Source organism: Perognathus longimembris, chromosome 2 (assembly GCF_023159225.1).
Source record: "Perognathus longimembris pacificus isolate PPM17 chromosome 2, ASM2315922v1, whole genome shotgun sequence".
NCBI classification, from domain to species: Eukaryota; Metazoa; Chordata; class Mammalia; order Rodentia; family Heteromyidae; genus Perognathus; species Perognathus longimembris.
The window spans coordinates 8,508,783-8,521,860 of NC_063162.1; the positions used below are offsets into that span (position 1 = coordinate 8,508,783).

The 13,078-nt window shown below is 50.4% G+C and overlaps 1 protein-coding gene across 1 annotated transcript in view; it reads right to left on the reverse strand.

Annotated features, from left to right (window-relative positions):
• Positions 1–875: 875 nt before the first annotated feature.
• Positions 876–13,078, reverse strand: part of Plpp4 (phospholipid phosphatase 4) — an 82,643-nt gene continuing 70,440 nt past the window's right edge. The window contains exons 6-7 of the mRNA XM_048334881.1: positions 9,243–9,413; positions 876–1,365 (exon numbers count right to left, since the gene is read on the reverse strand). Coding sequence (XP_048190838.1) covers positions 1,169–1,365; positions 9,243–9,413 — 368 coding nt within the window. The 3' untranslated portion in view covers positions 876–1,168. The remainder of the gene's footprint in view (positions 1,366–9,242; positions 9,414–13,078) is intronic.

Below are 13,078 nucleotides of genomic sequence, written 5' to 3' on the forward strand. Positions count from 1 at the left end.
CTGGCAGCAAGAAAGTGATGCTCCCTGTTCATCAGCGAAGCGTACGCCGGCAGCCTGCTCCAGGCCCGGGAGCGCCGAGAGCCACTTGGCACATCTGATCAGAGCTGAGGGGAGGGAATGCTGTCATCGCTGGAAGAACAAGCTGGCAAGGAGCTCTGTACTGAGGCTGGGAAAGATCAACTCTGACTGGTCACAATGGGCCATGCAGAGACCTGAGCCCCACCCAGCACCTGTTCTTTCTGCTCACCTCCCTTCTCCCAGGGCTCTACCGCACAGGATGCTAGCCTGGAACGGGACTCTGCTGCTACCAAGACTTCTCAGAGCAGAGTTCTGCAAGGCACAGATCCCAAAGGGGGAAAACTCTAAAGCCACAGCTACCTCCTACCTAGTTGTTAACCAGCAACTCCCTTTCAGTGGGCCCATGGCACCCCTTTCCGGGCCTGTAAAATGATTCACCCCACTCCTAGGAGCTGTAGAGTTCTCAGTAAGGGGTTGGGCTGCATATAGAACTGGCTCGCAAATCTAGACGGAAAGGATGTAGATTCTGTACCCCAGAGTCAGGAGACAAGTGTAGGGGATTCCCCCCACCCCCACCCCCGCCCACCCCAGCAAACACTGTGTGTCTTTAATTCATTACTCTTCGTGGAGGTCTGTGCTCAAATCCTTAGAAGGCAGGGAACCGCAAAGCCTGGACCCCTACGCTGCAGCTCTGCATGTCAAAGCCCTTGGAGAGACTCGCTAGGAAAAGGTGACAGCTCCCACCCAGCCCTGACTTCCAAGCTGCTCGGGCCTGGAATACTCTAGGACAGAGCTGGCCGAGAAACAACCCCAGTGTCCAGGTGGGAGGTTTTATTATGTTTCACAACCATGAAAAGAGGGAGGTGGTGGTTACAGCGAGTATTTCAGATGGAGGAACTGGCCGAGCTCTGCCCACCCCACCCTGGCAGCCTCCTTCCCGGGATCTCTGAGATCCATGCCGGTGTCCTAACCTTGCAAATTCACAAACGCTGAAAGGAGAGAGGAAGAGTGGGAAGAACACGACTGGCATGATGGGAGCAGAAGATGGCGGGAGAGGGCCTCTGAGGGCTGAACGAGAACTGCGCTACAGAAAGCCTTTCCACTGAGGAGCGCGTTGGGTGGAACGGTGCCCGGGCTCCTGGGACACACATCATACAGGGCCCTCGGTGACCCCCTCGAGGGGCACGCTGGGCACGCTGTCGGCCGCGGGCCTCTCCTCCTTCAGCGAGGTGGGTACGCGGAGACTCACGTAGGACTTATGACACGCCATGTTGGCCAGAGGAGGGTAGTGCTGTCGGTAGCAAATGTAGGCAAAAATGAGGCCGATCACTCCACCGACGAAAGAATCTAGATGGGAGAGACAGAGAGGAAGAGGAAATGCGTTACTTTTCCTTCAAACACAGCCAGTGCCAGTTGCAAGAACGCACTTTCCCCACCTGCTCTGGCAACTGTGATTGTCTTTGAGCCCCGAGAAGACCAAAAGAAAGAACGATTGCGCAAGGTGCCAATAAATCCTGGTGGCCTCTCCTGCCATCATCTCTACCATTTCGACCCCACCCTCTCTTTACTTCTCTGACTCACACCTGAATAGAGCGTGAGCTCGTGCTTACATTCCTGATTTTCAAAATCGATCCTAAACTCTGGAAGATTCCCAACCACCTCCGTCACACACCCTCCACACAGGGCTACAATCGCTTCTGCAGAAGGACAAGTCTCACTGGAGCCCCGCAATCCTGCTGGGGAGGCATAAAAACCCTGCGGGAGCCCTGGTCTCTGCCTGGAGCAAAGTGGTTTCCCAGAGATGAAATGAATCTGAGTCACAAGGCGAATAAAACATTTCACCATACGCCAGGGTTGGCAAACTCAGCCGATCCATGCAGGAAGGGCCTCCATCCACAGGCGAGCTGCAGGGTCTCACCATGTCAAGGGGAAGATGGAGGGCGATGAGGCAGGAGGGCCTACCTGCACATAAAACAGGGCCTTCTACGAAGGGATGAGCGCAAGCCAGGGTCTCCAGCCAGTGTCCACTCGGAGAACCCCCATGAAAACGGTCCACGCCAAGGGACCCCAGTCAACGTGCGCGTGCGTAATCTAACCCCCCCTCTATGGGCTGTTCTTGCACAATGGAGAGCCCTTTCCTAACCAAAGGCATTTGGACCGCTTAAGATGGCTGCCACGCTAACTGCCGTGGTCTGTGTTTTCACCTACACGTTTATTACCTTCTTGAATCATGAAAACTTCCGAGGGACAGGTAGCATCAGCCCCATTTTGCACTGAGAAACTGAGCTTGAGCCCTGGTGTGTGTTGATTCTGCAGCTCATGCTGGTCCAAGGTGCTGGGCTGGACCCCTCTGGGTCCAGTCCAGGCTTGATGACCACATGATCCACGGTGGGCCCGGCCTTCAGAACCCAGGGTGCCCTGGGCTGATTGAGGGGCATCCACCTGTGCTCAGCTACAAGGCAACGGGGTTCCCCAAGGATCTGTGCTCAGAGAGGTAAGTTCCTGAACCTTCACTGGAAGCCACACACAGGGACCTATTTAATTCTCTGCGTCTTCTGCAGAGGGAATTTTGAGTGACTATCAAACTAATGTATCTTTCTAGAAACAACAACAACAACAAATTGCTCAGTATACAGATAGATGCATTATACTTACAAGTCTTCTTCTGATCTTATAGGTATCTAGACTCTACCTAGCACTATCCAAACAAGTTTTGAGGATGGAGATGTTGTGTGTCATGATCTTTCATAGGGATGCTAACAGAAAAAAACGAAACATGCCAGAATGCATAGCTGTAAGTTCTTTTAAATAAATGTAGCACTTCAGTTCACTTAATTTCTTCGATCTACAATAGCAAAATAGATAAAAAAAAGGTGTATGAAAGAAAAACTAATTAATAATAATAACAGGTACTAGGATTTAAGCTCAGGGCCTTGGGCTTGCTAGGAAGACACTTCAGCAACAGAGCCACACTCCCAGCCCTTTGTGCATTCACTATGCTTTGAATAAGGTCTGTCATTTATGCCTGGGTTGACCTAGAGTGAGACCCATTTATGTTTCCCATGTGCCACAGTTGACAGACATGCACCACTTCGCCCATCTTTTGATTAGTTGAGATGAGGCCTTGTAGACTTTCTGCCCTGGCTGGTGGCCTCAACGTGTGATCTTCCCTATCTCTGCCTCTCAAATAGGAAGGATTTCAGGTGTGAGCCACTACACTTAGCCAGTATTATTTTACTTCTAAAGATCATGCCATCCAGCCTGGCAAAATAAGTCTCTGTCACTGCTGTTCTAGCCTGTCCCTCTCCCGTACCACTCTAGCACTTGGGGGAGGGGAGAAGGATCCATCCTTCTTCTCCATTCTCAGCCCCATACGGATCTCAGCTATCTTGAGTTCTAACCTCTTCAGCATGACCATAATTTCTCAGCACTTTACATAAGCTTCTAATGAACTCAAGGGGGAAAAAAAACCCACATTTATTGCCCAAGAATGTCACTACAAATCCTTGAGCAGGGCCACAAGGCACAGTCAACATGATTAAAGGAAACAGCTGTCCCCATGAAGAATCTCTTCATGTAATCTATGGTTGCCCGCCGATAAAATGTGCCAGAGATCTTTCCGGTTCAAGGTCATCAGTGTCTCCTATCCTACTGCTTTACTATTTTGTCTTGCTTCAGGAAATAGACCATAGCGGGTGGCGAGTGGTATTTTTATCAGCATCTAAAATGACCCGCAACATCTGCATTTGAGCTAATGATCATCAAACGGACCAAAGAACAGAACCTAAAACAGAACACCACTCCACTTTTCTGTGGCTCAGCATTTCATGCGGTGGCTCATTGACCGAAGACATCAAACCATTCCGGGCATCTGTTTCTCCGGTTTACTGATGCAGCAGTGTCAGAAAGTACCAATTCCTGCCAAAGCTGTTTTCCTAGTCCATGGAGGGGAGGAAGACTGGCACCTAGGAGCCAGGATGGGAGGCACAGGAAGCATCGGGGAAATGCAGGGCCTTAGCCAGGCAAAACCAATGCCAGCATGCTGTTACTACAAAGGAGGCAGATAACATCCACAAAATGACCTACTTTATGAGGGAGTCCACCACCGAGAGCCTCAAGCAGACTACCGCTCTTTCAATGAGCTCACTCAGAGGACAGAAAGGCAAACAGGGGCAAGTACGCCTTTATCGGAGAAAAGGCCACTTGGGATTAACCTCACCCCAAACATGGTGGCAAGTGACAGAAGGGCACAGGAGAGAAATCAACAGATCGCCCTGTCTCTGGGATATGAAATGCTGCCATCTCCTCACTGAGCACCGACGTCATTTTTTCAACAGGCGCCTGTGTCCCATGTCAGGCTTGAGGGCCCGACCCAGGGCACAAGGCTCAACCAACAACACACACACACGGCTTTATCACCCCAGAGTTTATAATCCAAAGGGGCAAGCCAGACACGAAGTAACAAGAGCTCAGCTTTCAGTTGCAGCTGTGATGCGTATATGAAGCATGGGTTTCCAGTGCACTGGCCTGCACGGTGGCCAGGGCTGGACTGGAACGTGGCCTGTGGGCTAAGGCCTGGATAATGAGCAAGCAGCTCCCAGGGCAAATGGCGGCCAGAAAGCCACCTGTCGCTTCCCAGGCAGAGAAGGAAATAGGAAGCATGAGGCTACCAAGAAAGGAAGGAAGAGTCAGCAAATCTGAGAAACCAAAGGTTGCCTATCTTAACATGAGGGCTGCGGAACTGGGGGGCGTATGGTGACCCCACCTGCTAGATGGGATGGAGAAGAACTTGGTCTATGGATCTATCATATATGCACCCCAAACCTGATGTTCCATTCCACACCCTATTTCCTTCCTTCCTTCCTCCCTCCCTCCTTCCTTCCCTTCCTCTTTCCCTTTTTCCTTCCTCCCTCCCTTCCTTCTCTTCCTCCTCTCCCTCCCCTTTTTGTGATTGACACCACATGGATTCCACCAGTACCGGGAACCATGACTCTAACCCAGGCAGCCTAGAAACTGAATTGTTCCTTATACAGCTGGCCCAAGCTCACCACCCCTTCTGCTCAGTAAAGGACTTCCTAGCTTTGGCACATGAAGATGCCATGCGAGGCGCACCTGCTATGGCAGCTACAAGCACAAGGGCTTCTGAAGATGTGTAGTCAAACTTCTGGCAGACACACACACCCCTGGCTGTCGCCATGGCAACTCCCAGCCTCACTCAGCTGGCGTGGCTTGGAAACATGTGTGCCTTAGGCTTCATGAACCGAGATACCACAGCAAAATTCAGCTCTGGCTAACACAACCACTCCTTGTGAGTTTTTTTGTTTTTTGGTTCTTTCAGTTATTTCTACTACTAGTGAAGCTTCCGGCTTTTGCCACTGAGGAACTTACACAGCACAGAGGATGCACAGAATCTACTTAGCACTCTACAGGCTAATGGGTAAGCAGCGATGGCTGTCTTTCTTCATAAAGTGGCCAGGCACACAGGCACAAGAAAGGGCAAATGAATCAAATGAATATGGAAGGCATGACTTTTAATAAATCTATTTTTAACAAAATAACTTGCAGAGGGCTGGGGATATAGCCTAGTGGCAAGAGTGCCTGCCTCGGATACACGAGGCCCTAGGTTCGATTCCCCAGCACCACATATACAGAAAACGGCCAGAAGCGGCGCTGTGGCTCAAGTGGCAGAGTGCTAGCCTTGAGCAGGAAGAAGCCAGGGACAGTGCTCAGGCCCTGAGTCCAAGGCCCTGAGTCCAAGGCCCAGGACTGGCCAAAAAAAAAAAAAAAAAAAAAACTTGCAGAGAATGTGACTTATAACATTAAGCCAGTTGTATGTTCCTGGAAGAAACCAGGGCGTGGGGATCAACTGCCATTCCCCCGAGGTATCGCCTTTCCTTTCCCTAGACTCTAGTCCAAACAAGGGAGCCGTGGAAGTGGGCTGGGTGGAGCAAAATGGAAGGCTTAGATGGGGTCACAAGGACACTAGGAGCCAGACAGTCTGCACAGGGCACCCGCAAGGATGTTAAGTCCGCCATTCTCTGGAATTTAGATTAGAGGAGACAAACCAAGCTAGTAGGGTGAAGACATTGCTGCATGTGTGGTCTGACTCATGGAAAGCTCTCCCTGGGAGGCAGGTTGTGCAAAGGGAAGCATGTAGACAGGTGAGGTCAGGTGAGATTGATCCAGCCTACAGCCAGTGGATCCTAGGCTACACAGTAAGACCCAATATCCACAACAAAAAGAGGAGGGGTTAGATACTGGTGGCTCACACCTGTAATCACAGCTACTCAGGAGGCTGAGATCTGAGGATCGAGGGTCAAGGCTAGCCTGGGCAGGAAAGTCCAGACTCTTATCTCCAATTAACCACCAGAACATTGGAAGTGGCAAGCCCCACTTCAAGGCACAGGGCTTTGTACAGGACCGTGGATGAATTTCTCCAGCTTCCTGGTGACCTGAAAATCAGCATGGCACAAACACACAGGCGTGTCAGCCACAGGGAGATTCCTTAGTGATCTAGACTGGCTTTGTTTGTGGGAGAGGCGACTTCACAAAATGTCTTGTATGCCCCTCTCCGCTATATTTACCTCCATAAAATAACACACTGGTGAACTTGGATTGGGGAGGCAGAAATAGCAGAACACAACCATGGCCAGCCATGTGAGATCATGGGCTATCTAATGAGTGTGACTATGTGACTGAATGAGTATCATGTTTGGCACAGTTGCTTAAATCCAAATTGAAACGCAGTCACAGAATCTTATAATATCAATGTCGTTCACTAATGTCAGTAACGAGCGTGACATGGGTTTTGCTGTCGTCTTCGGGGCTAGCCACGGATCCGTCATGATAGATGCCCCGCCCGTAATCACGGGGCAGCCGCATCCACCAAAGGAAAACAACGAGAAAACAACAGCGAGAAAAGCAACAGCCTCCTGGAAGACAATTGCGGAAAACAGCCTCATTTGACCTGTTTGAAGACCCAGGGAAAGGCATGCTCTTCTCCCACTGAGTCACGGGAACACACCGAGCAGCTAATGGCAAAGCGGGGCTGGTACTCGGAGCAGGCAGTGACCTACACCGATGGGTGCATGCTCAGTTTGGCTACAGAAATCTACCATTATACAGTTTTCTGGCTTTCCTCCCACCCCTAAACGGGCCCTGAATATCACTGAACATCCACTGTCTTGCTTGACTTTTCCCATGGAATATTCCAAGTCTCTTCTCTACTGCGCCAAGTTCCCTAGTGCGCCTTTTTGATAGAAAGGCGCTGGAGCCCCAGGTGCTGCCAGTAGGCCTTGGTTGCCCTCGCAGCTTAGTGACTCCAGCTGTCCCCAGAGCCAAGAGCTGGGTACTGATTCCTCCATGACGGCCACATCACTCAGCCCAGGGGCAGTGGTGACAAAACCAGCTAGAGCTATTGAGTGTTGGAGAGCAGCCAAATTCAATGCCTTAAGTTGTCGGAACAAGATCTCAATGCAAAGACTCTTAACGCTCTTCGAGACAAAGAAAAAAGTGTACTTAATTCTGAAATTCGGAATCATTTCCCAAGACGCGAGTGGGTGAGTACCATACACACGAAAACCCAGCATTCCTGCCCAACAAACAGAGCGCTGCAAAACCACACCTGCCACCAAGCCACTTATTTGGGAAGCACAAGACATCGTTTCTTACAAGTAAAGCATTAGAGGCGTTATGCAATGGTGATTCCGATTTGCACTTCTGAACTGCATTTTCATTTGCACGCTGCACTTGGGTCCATTACTGCATTTAACCTATGAAATGGCTTCGTGAGATATTTAGAGATTAGCATTCCCATGCTCAAAGGAGAATCTGCAGTTGGCAGGGATGCAAGAGAATCAACCCGTGCAAGACCACTGGTCCACGCCTCCGTGTCTCCCTCCTTCCTTCCTCTAAGGAGCCTTCGTCCAGGAACTTTACCCAAATCACTGATAAAACTAAAGAGCAAAGCCGGACCGGGGGGTGGGGGAGGGGACGACCACAGCCCAGCAGGAGGTCCGTCCCAACCCACCCGACCCGGGGACCTCACACGCCGATGCTCGGGTGACCACGTGGCGGCATCTCCCCACATCCTGCCGGAGGCAAGTGACCTCCGTGAGGGCCTCCCCTCGCCTCCGGCCGCTACCGTTTCTCTAGCATTTCAATGAACCGGGTGGGGAGGTTGCAGGGGTGGGGGGAAGCATGAGAGGCGAGGAAAGCACAGGGCCACAGGCAGCCAGCTGCAGAGCCCGGCGGAGGAGTCGGGGGGGCGGGGGGGGGGGGCAATGCTCCACGGCAGCCGGACACGGGGAAGGAAGGGGAGGGCTGGGCCCCAGGCTGGCTGTGGAAGCACAGTCTCGCGGGCAAGCTGGGGGAGACACACTTGACTCGCTTTGCTTACAGTCATCCCTCGCAGTGCAGCTCTGGAGCACGGCTCCATCGATGTTTCCAGCAAGGGCAGGCCGGCTGCTGACCATGACGATCCTAGCCAGCCACTCCAGACCCCCTGACTCTTCAACCCAACTCGTCGCTCAGGGTGGCCTAGCGGTGACCTGAAACCCTGCCTGAGAACCAGCGGCCCCACAGGCCACGCCCCCTGGGGGCATCCTCTCCCTCTGTTTCCTGTATGCTGGGGGGTATTTGTCTTCCAGGCAGACTGCGAGCAAGGTCTAGTCACATTCCAGGACCACGTTCCTCACTTGTTTTCTGTGATTCCGATTTTAACAAACATCTCGGAGTGGACACGTCAGTAAGCCTCACTTCAACCTCACAGCTGCTGCTAGGAATGTTACTGGAATTATTCCCTGGTCTGGACACACTTTTTGAAAGAGCATCCATACTGAGCAATACTTCCGCTGGGCTGGACTTCTGATGGGAGACGGGACAAGTCTGAAGACATAGGCAAGTGACCCAGCAGGGAAATCACCAGTGGGTCTGAGGCCTAGGGTGACTCAACACTGAGGGCCCGGCATTCTGACAGATATCCAGCACAAAGGAGGACAAGGAGGAGCCCCACTTTTTTCCATCACGGCAGCATGAAGGCCAGAACTCACACAAGCAGGCATGTTTGCTTCAGGATGATATCCATTCTGTCCTCTCAGCCCACTCTGGATTCTGGCAGAGGGCGCTCGGTTCTCCCCAGCCCCGCCCATCTCTACCTACACGCAGCCCCCAAGAAGGCGACTGGCCCTCTGGAAGCACGGGGCAGGCTCTGGGGAGGGACTCACCTTGCCAGTGGTGTTTGTAGTCACACATGCGGGACAAGGCGATCATCATGGCGCAGTACAAGGGCAAGATGGCGGCACAGAGCCGCCAGCTCTTCCCCCGTCCACTCTCGGTGAAGCAGTGCAGCTTGCCCGCCAAGTAGAATGTCGTGAAACCAAGGCCCGAAAAGGCAACTGCCGAAGAGAAACAGCGGGTGTTAGTCTAGCAGGTGGCGAGCAGCAGGGTCTGAGAGGGTCCTGTCTGCTGTCTTCACTTGCCAAAGCCATGGCAGCACCAGGAACCACTGAGATAGCCTACACTCCTTTTAGAACCACACTGAATATCTTTCAACTGTGAGAATAACCTTTCAGGCTTGCACACCACCAAAAGCTATTCTGGTCCATCTATCCATTCATTCAACAAGTCTGATGGGTATCCACTAAGTAAATAGGCAGGCACAGTGCCAATCGCATCAGACCCGTCTCTTTTCTCAAAGGACTCCAGGTCCGAAGGGCATGGCCATGCTGGTAGAGAATTCTAAAATAATATATTGCATTCTATAAGACTAAAAGTATACTAGAACTAAAGCTGGAGCTGCTTAGATCTCAAGGGAAAGGGTAAGGCAGGGAGCTGGGACACGTCCTAGATTTTGGGTACATTGTGGTAGCCTTCACCAACCAAGATTGCATTGTCCAATGCCTCGAAGGAGTTGGCTTGATGGAGAAGCCAGTCGTGACACACACATGTTCTCTCCTAGGAGTAAGGGGTTTCTGTGATTTTAGCATCGCAGCGACCCATGGCAATGCCAAATCCATGGCTAAGAGTGTGGAGGTCTGCCGTAGCGGGGGAAAGCCCCGAGCTTCTCAGTCACATCAGCACGGATGGAAGGACAACCTGTCCAGTGAAATAAGCCAGGCCCAGAAAGGCAAATAGGTCACGCTCCCACACGTGCATGTGGTAGCTCACAATGCGACCTCATAGAAGAGAGAAGAGTAGCGATCACCAGAGGCTAAGAAGCATGGTTAACATGTTCCCGAGCCCCTCAGCTTGAGCGGCATGCAGGACCTTGTCACTAATGGGGAGTGTCAGTCCTACCCCAGATCTAGCCACTGACTCAGAATCTCCATGTCACCATATGTGGAGTGAAGCCCTGCCCTGAAGCACATTCGTCCTCTTTAGAAGTGATGGCCCAGGGTCTATCTCAAGGAAATGGCTTCAACGATGGTATGGGGGAGGGGGTCTGGAAGATGGTCTACTCAAAGTATTTATAAATGTGAAAATAATGGATCTAGGACATAGATCATCCACCTGTAACATTTCTATTAGACAGTAAAACATCACAAAAACCAAGATTACACAACGATATAGATAGTGCTTAAAATACAATGTTAAATAAAAACAGAAAAGTTTGATTATAGGTTCAAGACAATCGTGGTTAAAGTACCTAAAAATGAGTAACTGGCAGCTTTGTAAACTATATCTGAAAATAGTGCATCTCCTGAAAAGGGATCTTGGTTTTGAGCATAAGCTTATACCAAAGGACTTTGGTAACCAAATGTGGAATTCCCCCCCACCCCGATCTTTTAAAAAACAGAGAGTAAGCCAGGTTCGTCCCAGGTATAAAAATGAAGCCTAGCCAGGCACTGGTGACTCACACCTGCAATCCTAGCTACTCAGGAAGGCTGAGATCTGAGGATCATAGTTCAAAGCCAGCCTAGACATGAGAGCCTATAAGACTCTTACCTCCAATTAAACACCTAAAGAAGTGGAGCTGTGGTTCAAGTGGCAGAGCACTAGCCTCGAGCACAAAAGCTCAAGGGCAATGTCCAGGCCCTGAGTTCAATCCCCATAACCAACAAAAAGACAAAAACAACAGAAGCCTAAGGAAACATAGGCATAGGAACAATGGATGCAGGGAAACTCTTCTGAACACGAATCAGTGCTCAAACAGCAAAGCAATGCCAGCGCCTATTAGATATTGTGCAAAGACCATGCAAGATAGCACACTGCCCATGCCCCTTCTGGATTATTTGCCAGGACGGATGGGGATTAAGTGTTCTGACGTAGCTCCATTTGGCCACCATCCTAGCAAGTGCAAGAGCTTCTTCATTCCCATCCAAATGCACTCTGCTCTGTTCCGTCTCTTCATTTACATCCTCCCTTGGGGTACCGGAATGGGGAGAAAGGCTGGGCAGCTGGCACCCAACACTGCTGGCCCCATTCTGAGCTCTTCCAGGAGGAATAATGGACTTTATTCAACTCAGACGGCTTAGCAGGTTTTTCCACCTAATTATTCCAAGTGTGGAGGGTAGAAAAACACTATCTCTGGGGCTTTGCTGAGTTATGGGCAAAAGTCTTCAAGACTAGACTCCAAGGAGAAGGCTACCTGAAGGGGTTGCCAAATTGGCATCTCAGGAAAACAAACAAGAGCTGTGAAGAGTCAATGAAGTCCAAGTGCTGATGGTGTACGCCTGTGCCTGTAATCCTAGCAACTCAAGAGGCTGGGATCTGAGAATTCTGCTTCGAAGGCAGGCAAATCAGAGACTCCTGCCTCCAATTAAACCCCAGAGAAAAGGCAAAAGTGGAGATGTGGCCTCAAGCGGTAGAGTGCCAACCTTACACAAAAAAAGTCTAGCAAAAGTGAAAGGCTCTGAATTCAAGTCCCAGTAAACACACACACACACACACACACACACACACACACACACACAGATCACAACTTCCTGAGTAGCTAGGATTACAGTTGTGAGCCGCCCCTGCCTGACTTTTCACAGGCATTTACAAAGGCTGAGTGCAACCGCCTAGAGTTTACGGGCATCAGCCACCGCCAGCCTTCTTCAACATGTGCTAACCGGCCTTTGCACAGTTCAATTCCTGTGCTTTACTTCCCTAGGTAGGATGAAGCTCCAATTTCATGCTGAACCTTATGCTTGTCACTTTCTCCCCGATACTGATACAGTTATTGAACTGACATAATGTTCTTTGACAAAGGACTACTGAAGTGATTCCTTTTGGCCTGAGAGGCATGTCTGAGCAATGGGAAGTTCTGGTCCCTTGCACTTCTGCTTTGGCAATGACCACAGAGTCAGAATTAGACTCCACTGAGCCACAATGAATCAACAGGATGCCTCCTGTGAGAACACAGGGCACACCTGCCCATAAACTACCCTGCCCTGAGGTTCTGGAACTCTCAAGCCACCAAGCTCAGATCCAACTTCATCTGAGAGCACAAGAAACCAGGAAGGTAAGTGATGTTTTCCAACTCTAACCATACAGCATGGCATTCTTTTCTTGAAACACGCACACACACACACACACACACACACACACACACACACACACACACACACAGGTGAGCTCTGTGGTGATCGTGAAGCCTTTCATTCTAGCCTAGATCAAATTAGATGATGTTCAAGTGAGAATCTGTCTTCCCTTTTTTGTTATTATCAAAAAATCCTTACTAAACAGAAGGGTTACAGTTACATAAATCAGGCAAGGGAATTTTGGACAATGTCACCCCTTTCCCTCATTCTCTCCCAGTTTTTCCCTCCCATCCCACCCACAAGTCGTATAGTTCATTTTCTTTCCTTTAAATGCAAGCCTAACTTCCAGCTCAATTAAGAACCAAAACTGACCAGCTCTGTCATTACCAGCATACATGATCTTGAGCAAGCTGCTTCTCCTTTCTAGGATTTAGTTTCCTCTCTAAAATGCGAGGCTGAGGCAGATGGTGGTGCTATAGCATGTCCGCCGAGGGTGGGCATACAGTGAACACAAGTAGACTGTTGGGTATTAGAGTTAACACTCCTACCACAGAACATCCATTTGGTCTATCTACTACTAGGCCAGGCCCACTGAT